This window comes from Cyprinodon tularosa, unplaced genomic scaffold (genome assembly GCF_016077235.1).
Source record: "Cyprinodon tularosa strain WSP-4 unplaced genomic scaffold, ASM1607723v1 ctg2065, whole genome shotgun sequence".
Lineage (NCBI taxonomy): Eukaryota > Metazoa > Chordata > Actinopteri > Cyprinodontiformes > Cyprinodontidae > Cyprinodon > Cyprinodon tularosa.
Window position 1 is genome coordinate 1 of NW_024038765.1, and position 11,801 is coordinate 11,801.

At 41.2% G+C, this 11,801-nt stretch overlaps 1 protein-coding gene across 1 annotated transcript; it reads left to right on the forward strand.

Annotated features, from left to right (window-relative positions):
- The first annotated feature begins 9,661 nt into the window (after window positions 1-9,661).
- Window positions 9,662-11,452, forward strand: LOC119783516 (GDP-fucose protein O-fucosyltransferase 1-like). Its single transcript, XM_038285096.1, has 2 exons — window positions 9,662-9,804; window positions 11,280-11,452. Exons 1-2 carry the CDS (start codon window positions 9,681-9,683, stop codon window positions 11,435-11,437), a joined length of 282 nt encoding a protein of 93 aa, XP_038141024.1. The 5' UTR covers window positions 9,662-9,680; the 3' UTR covers window positions 11,438-11,452.
- Window positions 11,453-11,801: the final 349 nt, after the last annotated feature.

An 11,801-nucleotide genomic window follows, 5' to 3' on the forward strand; every position in this document is an offset into this window, starting at 1 on the left:
TCCTTGCCATGGTTTGTGTTTTTAAATCCCTAAATGAAAATGTTTTTCTTTAAGGGGGTCCCCAAACACTTTTTAAATCATTTAAAATTTGTTTTGCAAAGTCTTGACATTTCCACAATTTCTAAATTTTGATACTTATTCAATACCATCTTCCTCAACATTTTACTTCCCATCCTTGAGCTACTCATTTTTTTCTTCAACCCAGATAAGATTCAAGTTTTTCTTTGTAATTTATTTTCTGATTCAGCTAATTTAATACTTTTCAGCCTATGCTGAGAACTTTGGCTTCATTCGCTCTCTTTCTGGAGCAGGAATTAAGCTTTTCTGTTTTGCTGCTAATTCATAACAAGCCTGACATGTTTCTGGAAAGTAGGTAAACCCCCCTTCAAAATTTCTTTATACATTTTTCTAGAAACTTGGAGACATTATATTAAGACCCTTCTAGTGCCCACATTCAAGACATTTTTTGATATCATGTATGGTTTGGCTGTGCAGCTTTTAAGATGAGTTTGTTTCTGCCATTTTACTGCCAAATGATTCTACCCTACAAAATCTTCAGATGATTCAATTGTTTTCTGCAGTTTGAAGTTTCTGAGGACTTCCTATCACATTTTCATATGTTCTGCAGTTAATTTCAGCTTGTTTCATTCAGCAAAAGCATTCCCACTTGCTGTTTCTCTGAAACAGCTTTTTCTAGTTAATATATTCAAAATCTTCTGGTAAGCTAAGTGGCACATCAGAGTTCATTTCTCCATTGTGAGATCAATAAAGTTAAATTTCTTTTATTTTTCTATCATTTCTAATAAACTTAAAGGTTATGTCCTCGAGATTAAATCATATGTACAGTATATATAAATTATCCATAAGCAAGTAGTTGAGCAGAACTCTGACCACTAGAGGGAGCTCAGCAGGGCTGATTTGCTGGGCTGCTGCTGATTGGCAGCCCTGCTGATTGGCTGTGCTGCTGATTGGCTGTGCTGCTGATTGGCCATGCTGCTGATTGGCCATGCTGCTGATTGGCCTTGCTGCTGATTGGCTGCGCTGCTGATTGGCCTTGCTGCTGATTGGCCTTGCTGCTGATTGGCTGCGCTGCTGATTGGCCTTGCTGCTGATTGGCTGCGCTGCTGATTGGCTGCGCTGCTGATTGGCCATGCTGCTGATTGGCCATGCTGCTGATTGGCTGCGCTGCTGATTGGCTGCTTTGCTGATTGGCCATGCTGCTGATTGGCTGCGCTGCTGATTGGCTGCTTTGCTGATTGGCCATGCTGCTGATTGGCTGCACTGCTGATTGGCCTTGCTGCTGATTGGCTGCGCTGCTGATTGGCTGCTCTGCTGATTGGCTGCGCTGCTGATTGGCTGCGCTGCTGATTGGCCTTGCTGCTGATTGGCTGCGCTGCTGATTGGCTGCGCTGCTGATTGGCCATGCTGCTGATTGGCCATGCTGCTGATTGGCTGCGCTGCTGATTGGCTGCTTTGCTGATTGGCCATGCTGCTGATTGGCTGCGCTGCTGATTGGCTGCTTTGCTGATTGGCCATGCTGCTGATTGGCTGCACTGCTGATTGGCCTTGCTGCTGATTGGCTGCGCTGCTGATTGGCTGCTCTGCTGATTGGCTGCGCTGCTGATTGGCTGCGCTGCTGATTGGCTGCGCTGCTGATTGGCTGCGCTGCTGATTGGCAGCCTTGCTGCTGATTGGCTGCACTGCTGATTGGCCTTGCTGCTGATTGGCTGCGCTGCTGATTGGCTGCTCTGCTGATTGGCTGCGCTGCTGATTGGCTGCGCTGCTGATTGGCTGCGCTGCTGATTGGCTGCCTTGCTGCTGATTGGCTGCACTGCTGATTGGCTGCACTGCTGATTGGCTGCGCTGCTGATTGGCTGCGCTGCTGATTGGCTGCCCTGCTGATTGGCTGCCCTGCTGATTGGCTGCACTGCTGATTGGCTGCGCTGCTGATTGGCTGCGCTGCTGATTGGCTGCCTTGCTGCTGATTGGCTGCCCTGCTGCTGATTGGCTGCACTGCTGATTGGCTGCACTGCTGATTGGCTGCCTTGCTGCTGATTGGCTGCGCTGCTGATTGGCTGCCCTGCTGATTGGCTGCCTTGCTGCTGATTGGCTGCCTTGCTGCTGATTGGCTGCGCTGCTGATTGGCTGCGCTGCTGATTGGCTGCGCTGCTGATTGGCTGCCTTGCTGCTGATTGGCTGCCCTGCTGATTGGCTGCCCTGCTGATTGGCAGCCCTACTAATTGGCAGCCCTGCTGATTGGCAGCCCTGCTGATTGGCTGTGCTGCTGATTGGCAGCCCTGCTGATTGGCTGCACTGCTGATTGGCTGTGCTGCTGATTGGCAGCCCTGCTGATTGGCAGCCCTGCTGATTGGCTGTGCTGCTGATTGGCAGCCCTGCTGATTGGCAGCCCTGCTGATTGGCTGTGCTGCTGATTGGCAGCCCTGCTGATTGGCTGTGCTGCTGAATATATTTTGGAGGCTTAATGAGCTCAGTGATCATCAGACCTGCTGCTAGTTCTATTCTGACTCAGATGTCCGCTTCTTTATGCTGCTGATGCTCCTTGTTTTGTCCCGTTTGCCTCCTTTCTTTAGGCTCAGGTTGATTTCTTTGCTGCTTCTCTTGGTTCTTCTATAAAGCTGAAAGCAAACTGGATGTTATCAAGATGTTAACAAAGGCCTTCAGGTCATAACCCTTGTGTGCTGACAGCCCTCTAAAGTTTAGCATTAACTCGGTAAACTTGGACGCTTAGACTCGTTCTTTCCAGGCATCTCCAGCAGCACTAAACTTTCTGCAGTTCTTCACCTGGAGAATAACTGTGGAAAAGATGCAGTGCAGGAATGAATCACTGCCCCACCGTGACGCCCTTCTATAAGCAGGATGGAACCAGCTGAATCTGCCCTGAAAGGAAGTCTAACGTCATCAGTCCTTATATGCAGAAGCTACCTGGAACCAGACCTCACCAAGATCAAAAGGCTTCAGCTGGTTTCTGTTAAGATGGAGTCAGTTAGGTTTCAGTTAGGTTTAGTCAAGGTCAGGTAGGTTTAGTCTCGTTCAGTTCAGTTTAGTCTAGTTCAGTTAGCTTTAGTCTAGTTCAGTTAGGTTTAGTCTAGTGCAGTTCGGTTTAGTCTAGTTCAGTTAGGTTTAATCCAGTTCAGTTAGGTTTAGTCTAATTAAGTTCGGTTTAGTCTAGTTCAGTTAGGTTAAGTCTAGTTCAGTTTGGTTAAGTCTAGTTCAGTTCCGTTTAGTCTAGTTCAGTTAGGTTAAGTCTAGTTCAGTTATGTTTAATCCAGTTCAGTTCGGTTAAGTCTAGTTCAGTTCGGTTTAGTCTAGTTCAGTTCGGTTTAGTCTAGTTCAATTAGGTTTAGTCTAGTTCAGTTCGGTTTAGTCTAGTTCAATTAGGTTTAGTCAAGGTCAGGTAGGTTTAGTCTAGTTCAGTTATGTTTAATTCAGTTCAGTTAGGTTTAGTCTAATTAAGTTCGGTTTAGTCTAGTTCAGTTAGGTTAAGTCTAGTTCAGTTAGGTTAAGTCTAGTTCAGTTCGGTTAAGTCTAGTTCAATTAGGTTTAGTCTAGTTCAGTTCGGTTTAGTCTAGTTCAATTAGGTTTAGTCAAGGTCAGGTAGGTTTAGTCTAGTTCAGTTATGTTTAATACAGTTCAGTTAGGTTTAGTCTAGTGCAGTTCGGTTTAGTCTAGTTCAGTTAGGTTTAATCCAGTTCAGTTAGGTTTAGTCTAATTAAGTTCGGTTTAGTCTAGTTCAGTTAGGTTAAGTCTAGTTCAGTTCGGTTAAGTCTAGTTCAGTTCCGTTTAGTCTAGTTCAGTTAGGTTAAGTCTAGTTCAGTTATGTTTAATCCAGTTCAGTTCGGTTAAGTCTAGTTCAGTTCGGTTTAGTCTAGTTCAATTAGGTTTAGTCTAGTTCAGTTCGGTTTAGTCTAGTTCAATTAGGTTTAGTCAAGGTCAGGTAGGTTTAGTCTAGTTCAGTTATGTTTAATTCAGTTCAGTTAGGTTTAGTCTAATTAAGTTTGGTTTAGTCTAGTTCAGTTCGGTTAAGTCTAGTTCAGTTCGGTTAAGTTTAGTTCAGTTCGGTTTAGTCTAGTTCAATTAGGTTTAGTCAAGGTCAGGTAGGTTTAGTCTAGTTCAGTTATGTTTAATCCAGTTCAGTTAGGTTTAGTCTAGTTAAGTTCAGTTTAGTGTAGTTCAGTTAGGTTAAGTCTAGTTCAGTTTGGTTTAATCCAGTTCAGTTCGGTTTGGTCTAGTTCAATTAGGTTTAGTCAAGGTCAGGTAGGTTTAGTCTAGTTCCGTTATGTTTAATCCAGTTCAGTTAGGTTTAGTCTAGTTCAGTTCAGTTTAGTCTAGTTCAGTTAGGTTAAGTCTAGTTCAGTTCGGTTAAGTCTAGTTAAGTTCAGTATAGTGTAGTTCAGTTAGGTTAAGTCTAGTTCAGTTTGGTTTAATCCAGTTCAGTTCGGTTTGGTCTAGTTCAATTAGGTTTAGTCAAGGTCAGGCAGGTTTAGTCTAGTTCAGTTATGTTTAATCCAGTTCAGTTAGGTTTAGTCTAATTAAGTTCGGTTTAGTCTAGTTCAGTTAGGTTAAGTCTAGTTCAGTTCGGTTAAGTCTAGTTCAGTTCCGTTTAGTCTAGTTCAGTTAGGTTAAGTCTAGTTCAGTTATGTTTAATCCAGTTCAGTTAGGTTTAGTCTAATTAAGTTCGGTTTAGTCTAGTTCAGTTAGGTTAAGTCTAGTTCAGTTCAGTTAAGTCTAGTTCAGTTCCGTTTAGTCTAGTTCAGTTAGGTTAAGTCTAGTTCAGTTATGTTTAATCCAGTTCAGTTCGGTTAAGTCTAGTTCAGTTCGGTTTAGTCTAGTTCAGTTCGGTTTAGTCTAGTTCAATTAGGTTTAGTCAAGGTCAGGTAGGTTTAGTCTAGTTCAGTTATGTTTAATTCAGTTCAGTTAGGTTTAGTCTAATTAAGTTCGGTTTAGTCTAGTTCAGTTATGTTTAATCCAGTTCAGTTAGGTTTAGTCTAGTTAAGTTCAGTTTAGTGTAGTTCAGTTAGGTTAAGTCTAGTTCAGTTTGGTTTAATCCAGTTCAGTTCGGTTTGGTCTAGTTCAATTAGGTTTAGTCAAGGTCAGGTAGGTTTAGTCTAGTTCCGTTATGTTTAATCCAGTTCAGTTAGGTTTAGTCTAGTTAAGTTCAGTTTAGTCTAGTTCAGTTAGGTTAAGTCTAGTTCAGTTCGGTTAAGTCTAGTTCAGTTTGGTTTAATCCAGTTCAGTTAGGTTTAGTCTAATTAAGTTCGGTTTAGTCTAGTTCAGTTAGGTTAAGTCTAGTTCAGTTCGGTTAAGTCTAGTTCAGTTCCGTTTAGTCCAGTTCAGTTAGGTTTAGTCTAGTTAAGTTCAGTTTAGTGTAGTTCAGTTAGGTTAAGTCTAGTTCAGTTTGGTTTAATCCAGTTCAGTTCGGTTTGGTCTAGTTCAATTAGGTTTAGTCAAGGTCAGGCAGGTTTAGTCTAGTTCAGTTATGTTTAATTCAGTTCAGTTAGGTTTAGTCTAATTAAGTTCGGTTTAGTCTAGTTCAGTTATGTTAAGTCTAGTTCAGTTCGATTTAGTCTAGTTCAATTAGGTTTAGTCAAGGTCAGGCAGGTTTAGTCTAGTTCAGTTATGTTTAATCCAGTTCAGTTAGGTTTAGTCTAATTAAGTTCGGTTTAGTCTAGTTCAGTTAGGTTAAGTCTAGTTCAGTTCGATTTAGTCTAGTTCAATTAGGTTTAGTCAAGGTCAGGCAGGTTTAGCCTAGTTCAGTTATGTTTAATCCAGTTCAGTTAGGTTTAGTCTAATTAAGTTCGGTTTAGTCTAGTTCAGTTAGGTTAAGTCTAGTTCAGTTCGATTTAGTCTAGTTCAATTAGGTTTAGTCAAGGTCAGGCAGGTTTAGCCTAGTTCAGTTATGTTTAATCCAGTTCAGTTAGGTTTAGTCTAATTAAGTTCGGTTTAGTCTAGTTCAGTTAGGTTAAGTCTAGTTCAGTTCGATTTAGTCTAGTTCAATTAGGTTTAGTCAAGGTCAGGCAGGTTTAGCCTAGTTCAGTTATGTTTAATCCAGTTCAGTTAGGTTTAGTCTAATTAAGTTCGGTTTAGTCTAGTTCAGTTAGGTTAAGTCTAGTTCAGTTCGATTTAGTCTAGTTCAATTAGGTTTAGTCAAGGTCAGGCAGGTTTAGCCTAGTTCAGTTATGTTTATTCCAGTTCAGTTAGGTTTAGTCTAATTAAGTTCGGTTTAGTCTAGTTCAGTTAGGTTAAGTCTAGTTCAGTTTGGTTAAGTCTAGTTCAGTTCGGTTTAGTCTAGTTCAATTAGGTTTAGTCAAGCTCAGGTAGGTTTAGTCTAGTTCAGTTATGTTTAATCCAGTTCAGTTAGGTTTAGTCTAGTTAAGTTCAGTTTAGTGTAGTTCAGTTAGGTTAAGTTTAGTTCAGTTTGGTTTAATCCAGTTCAGTTCGGTTTGGTCTAGTTCAATTAGGTTTAGTCAAGGTCAGGCAGGTTTAGTCTAGTTCAGTTATGTTTAATTCAGTTCAGTTAGGTTTAGTCTAATTAAGTTCGGTTTAGTCTAGTTCAGTTAGGTTTAGTCTAGTTCAGTTTGGTTTAGTCAAGGTCAGGGTAGGTTTAGTCTAGTTCAGTTATGTTTAATCCAGTTCAGTTAGGTTTAGTCTAGTTAAGTTCAGTTTAGTCTAGTTCAGTTAGGTTAAGTCTAGTTCAGTTTGGTTTAATCCAGTTCAGTTCGGTTTGGTCTAGTTCAATTAGGTTTAGTCAAGCTCAGGTAGGTTTAGTCTAGTTCAGTTATGTTTAATCCAGTTCAGTTAGGTTTAGTCTAGTTAAGTTCAGTTTAGTGTAGTTCAGTTAGGTTACGTCTAGTTCAGTTTGGTTTAATCCAGTTCAGTTCAGTTTGGTCTAGTTCAATTAGGTTTAGTCAAGGTCAGGTAGGTTTAGTCTAGTTCAGTTCAGTTTAGTCTAGTTCAGTTAGGTTAAGTCTAGTTCAGTTTGGTTTAATCCAGTTCAGTTCAGTTTGGTTTAGTTCAATTAGGTTTAGTCAAGGTCAGGTAGGTTTAGTCTAGTTCAGTTCAGTTTAGTCTAGTTCAGTTAGGTTAAGTCTAGTTCAGTTTGGTTTAGTCTAGTTCAGTTTGGTTTAATCCAGTTCAATTAGGTTTAAATTTTCTTTTGGATACACTGTGTACACAACATGACAATAAAGTTGTCTCAGTCTAGGTCTCCAAGTTATTTTCAAATAACCGTGATGCGATAAATCAGCTTCAATGACTGTCTGAAACCGTACTTCACCGCAGATTTACGCCAGAAAGTGCACATGTGCAGAAACAGATAGCGAAGTTTGAAATTGAGGCTGCCTTTAAGAAATAATGACTGATGCAGAAATATTGAGAAATAAGAGCCTCTCTAAAGATTAAATCATTGAGATCAGGAATAATATGTTTCAGTGGTTGGAATTAGTGCATCATTCAAAGGAAAACCTCCCAGAAGCTCATCGAGGTGTGAACGGGAAACAAAGACTGGATGAGAAAGTTTATTAAAGTTTACAAAACGCATGAGGAGGAGAATGAGGCAGAGACACCAAGAAACAAGCAAGAAAAAAAGGTAGTGGAGGATTTTTCACTGTATTATTAGAAGTAAACTCAACAAACATCTGGGCAAGGAGAAAAAAAACTGAAAAACATCAATGTGGCACAAACAGAGAGGAAATGACACGATTTAAGCGAGCAGACGCATGTCTCACCTCTATTTACTGGTTTTATGTATTTTTATAGAAATAAAAGACAAACAGATAAAAGAGATTATTGTGACACGACTAATGATCATACTGGGTTAAATAAAACATTATTTTTATTAAGGAAAAGTGAAAGATGAGTTTATAGAATGCAAAGTAATAGAAACTGAAAAAAATATATTACTAAATTGTATGAAATATGATGAAGATTATGTTACAAAGTATCTTAAGAATATAGGATTATACAATAAGATTTAAAATTTTGATGTGGCTCATGCTGCATGCTCCGGTACAGTAGGTGGCGGTGTGCACCTAAAAGTTGCAAACTGCCATGAAGTCCTCTGCCTGCGGTATGTCCCGCTATCTACCAGGCGGTGGCAGTAGTGAGCTTAAAGCCGTGTTTACCAGCAGCTTGCAGAAGAAGCGTCGTGATGATGAAGACAACCACGGAACCAGGCCGGTGGTGCATGGCGCGTGTTTTGAAGCTGCTCTGCTTGTGGAGAGATGTCCTGGGCCGTGAGTAGTGAGGAAACAGGAAGCGATTCTTGTGGGATGGAAGAAGGAAATAGTGACAATGAAGGTTGGAAGACAGCAACATCAAAAAATGAGAAAAAGCGAAAAAAACAGAGATCAGTTAAAGGGGAATCTAGTTCAGAACAATCCAGTGATGATCATTCCATACATTCCACAGCACAACAAAATGAATTCAAAGTCATATTCAAAGTCGTTAATCAGGCAGACTCTTTTACAAATTGGAATCCGGTTCACTTAACAAAAACCATCAATAAACTTGTCGGAGAAGTCAGAGGTGCCAGAATTCTGTACAGTGGAGACCTGCTAATTAACTGCAGAGACAGCGCCCAGCAAGGCAAAGCAATACGGATCAACAAAATTGACGGGATAAGAGTTCAGTGCAGCTTAATGGAGAACAAAAAGATCAGCAGGGGAGTCATTGGAGGAGTTCCTCTAAAAATTTCTGAAAAAGAGATTCTGGAAAACATAAGCGGTGCAAAAGTAAAAGAAGTAAAACGGTTCAAAACAACAAGAAACGGAGAAAGATCTGACAGTTTATCTGTGTTAATTAAATTCGAAGAAGAGCAATTACCAAGCAAAGTATTCATCGGTTACATAAGCTATAATGTCAAAATCTACAATCCTCCACCACTGATATGTTTCAAATGCCAAAAATTCGGTCACATTGCAGCAGTTTGTAAAGGGAAACAGAGGTGTGGAAGGTGTGCAGGAGAACATGAGTACGGAAAATGTGGAAAAGAAGCTAAAATAAAATGCTGTAATTGTGGTGGAGAACATACTGCTGCTTATCGCGGCTGTGAAGCAAGCAAAAGGTCTGAGGAAATTAAAAAAATGAAATTTGAGCTCGGAATAACCTACGCTGAAGCTGCAAAAAGGATCCCATCTCAGTCAGAAAAACCCAAATCTACAGTTCAACACACGGCAAATTCCAAACCTCTAGAGAAATCTCCAAAAATTGATGAAGACTCACTAATTGTTAAAAAGACAAATTTTGTTCTTTTCATGGTAGAAGTGATTAATTGTACTGCAAAGACAACAAAAAAAAAACTGAAAAAATCAAAATAATAGTGAAGGCTGCAGAAAAATTTCTGGACATTAAAGATTTGAACTGGGAGATGGTTGGAAGCATGATGGGAGGACCGATGGGACCATCAGAAACTGGCAGAATTACGATGACCTAGAGTAAATTAAAATTATATGGGCAAATGTGATTTAGTATTATGTTGGTTTAAGTTACACAGGTTTTTTTTTTTTTTTTTTTTTTTTTGGGGGGGGGGGGGGGGGGGGTGAATCGTTTCCTGTTTTCTTGCTTTACTCCATATCAGTTGGTGGCGGTAATGCACAATTCACAAGTCTGCCAACCGCCATAAAATCTCATAAGAAGAAGAAGAAGCGTCGTGATGAACCGTCATGGCGGCCGAACCGCTCGGATTAAATCTGCTGTTTCTTCTCCTTCTGCTTCGTATCTGTCTGGGTTCAGCAGCGGAGCTGAGGAGGGATGAAAGCGGCTACGTGCTGTACTGTCCCTGCATGGGTGAGTCTTTATCCCCGCTGCTGCTGCTGCACAACTTTGTTTAGAGGATGGAGCTAAACTTAGACTAGTGAGTCTAGAGGAGCTGTTTCTAAAGCCGTTAAATCTGGAGGATCTAACTTCTTCATCCAAGAGGACTACAGTCATGGCCAAAAGTACTGAGAATGACACAAATATTATATTTTCACCTGATCTGCTGCCCTCTGGGTTTCATGTGTGTCAGATGTCATCACATACAGAAATACAATTGCAATCATATTCTGAGTAACCAAAGCTTTTAATGACAGAATGAGTTAATGCAGCAGGTCAATATTTGCAGTGTTGACTCCTCTTCTTCAGGACCTCTGCAGTTCTCCCTGGCTGCTCTCAATCAACTTCTGGACCAAACCCTGACTGATAGCGTCCATTCTGCACAATCAGTGCTCGCATTTAGTCAGAAGGTTTTCGTTTGTCCACAAGTTTTCAATGGGATTAAGATCAGGGGAGTTTCCAGGCCATGGACCCAAAATCTCTCTGTTTTGTTCCCTGAGCCAGTTAGATATCAGCTTTGCTTGATGGCGAGGTGTTGTTCATCACCAAACTGCTCTTGGACGGTTTGGAGAAGTTGCTGTTTTCCAGATGTCCCAAGCAATGGGAAAGGGGATTGCTAAGAGAAAATGACTTTCCCCCAGTCCTCAGCTGTCCACTCCCTGTACCTTTAGCAGAATATCAGTCTGTCCCTGATGGTTTTCCTGGAGAGAAGTGGCTTCTTTGCTGCCCTCCTTCAGACCAGGCCTTGCTCCAAGAGTCTCCGCCTCACAGTGCAGATGCACTCACACCTGCCTGCTGCCATTCCTGAGCAAGCTCTGCACCGCTGGTAGCCCGATCCCACAGCTGAAACACTTTTAACAGACGGTCCTGGCGCTCGCTGGTCTTTCTTGGCGCCCTGGAGCCTTTTGGCAACAATGGAACCTCTCTCCTTGAGTTCTTGATGATGCCATAGATTGCTGACTGAGGTGCAATCTTTCTAGCTGCCATTCTCTTTCCTGTTCGGCCATTTTTGTGCAGTGCAATGATGACTGCACGTGTTTCTTTAGAGATAACCATGGTTCACAGCAGAGAAACAATGATGCCAAGCAGCAGCCTCTTTTTAAAGTGTCCAGTGGCGTCATTCTGACTGAATCCTGACAGACTGATCTCCAGCCCTGTCCTCATCACCACCCACACCTGTGTTAATGGAGCAATCACTGAAATCATGGTAGCTGCTCCTTTAAGGCAGGGCTGCAATCACCATGAAATGTGTTTTGGGGATAAAGTTCATTTTCTAGGCAAATATTGACTTACTTAATTGCTGTTACGCTGATCACTCTTTAGAACATTCTGGAGTATATGCACATTGCCGTTATAAAAACTGAAGCAGTAGACTTTGTAAATATTAACATTTGAATCATTCTTAAAACTTTTTGCCATGACTGTAAGTTCTGGATCTTGTCCTCCAGGTCGCTTCGGGAACCAGGCAGACCACTTCCTGGGATCTCTTGCCTTCGCTAAGATGTTAAACCGAACCCTGGCGGTTCCTCCCTGGATCGTGTACCGCCACCACACCCCCCCTTACACCAATGTAAGTCCAGATACAAGAAAAATAAAGTTTAATTAGAAAAGTTCAAAGAAAAAATCCACTGGACTTTATTTCCAAGTTTGAAAACGTTTCTCTTTCCGTCCAGGAAGCTTTTTCAATTCAAAATGTCTGAAATAGCCTTGCAGCAGGAAGGTTCTGGGTTCGATTCCCGGCCCGGGGTCTTTCTGCATGGAGTTTGCAGGTTCTCTCTGGGTACTCCGGCTTCCTGCCACAGTCCAAAAACATGACTGTCAGGTTAATTGGCTTAAAGACTCAGACAGATTTATTTTGTCATTTTGTACATGAGTGTAAACAAGAAGAAATTTCGTTTAAAACAGCTCTAGACAATTTCATATCATAAAAAATAGTAATATAAACATATCACTGTATATTTACAGTTCTA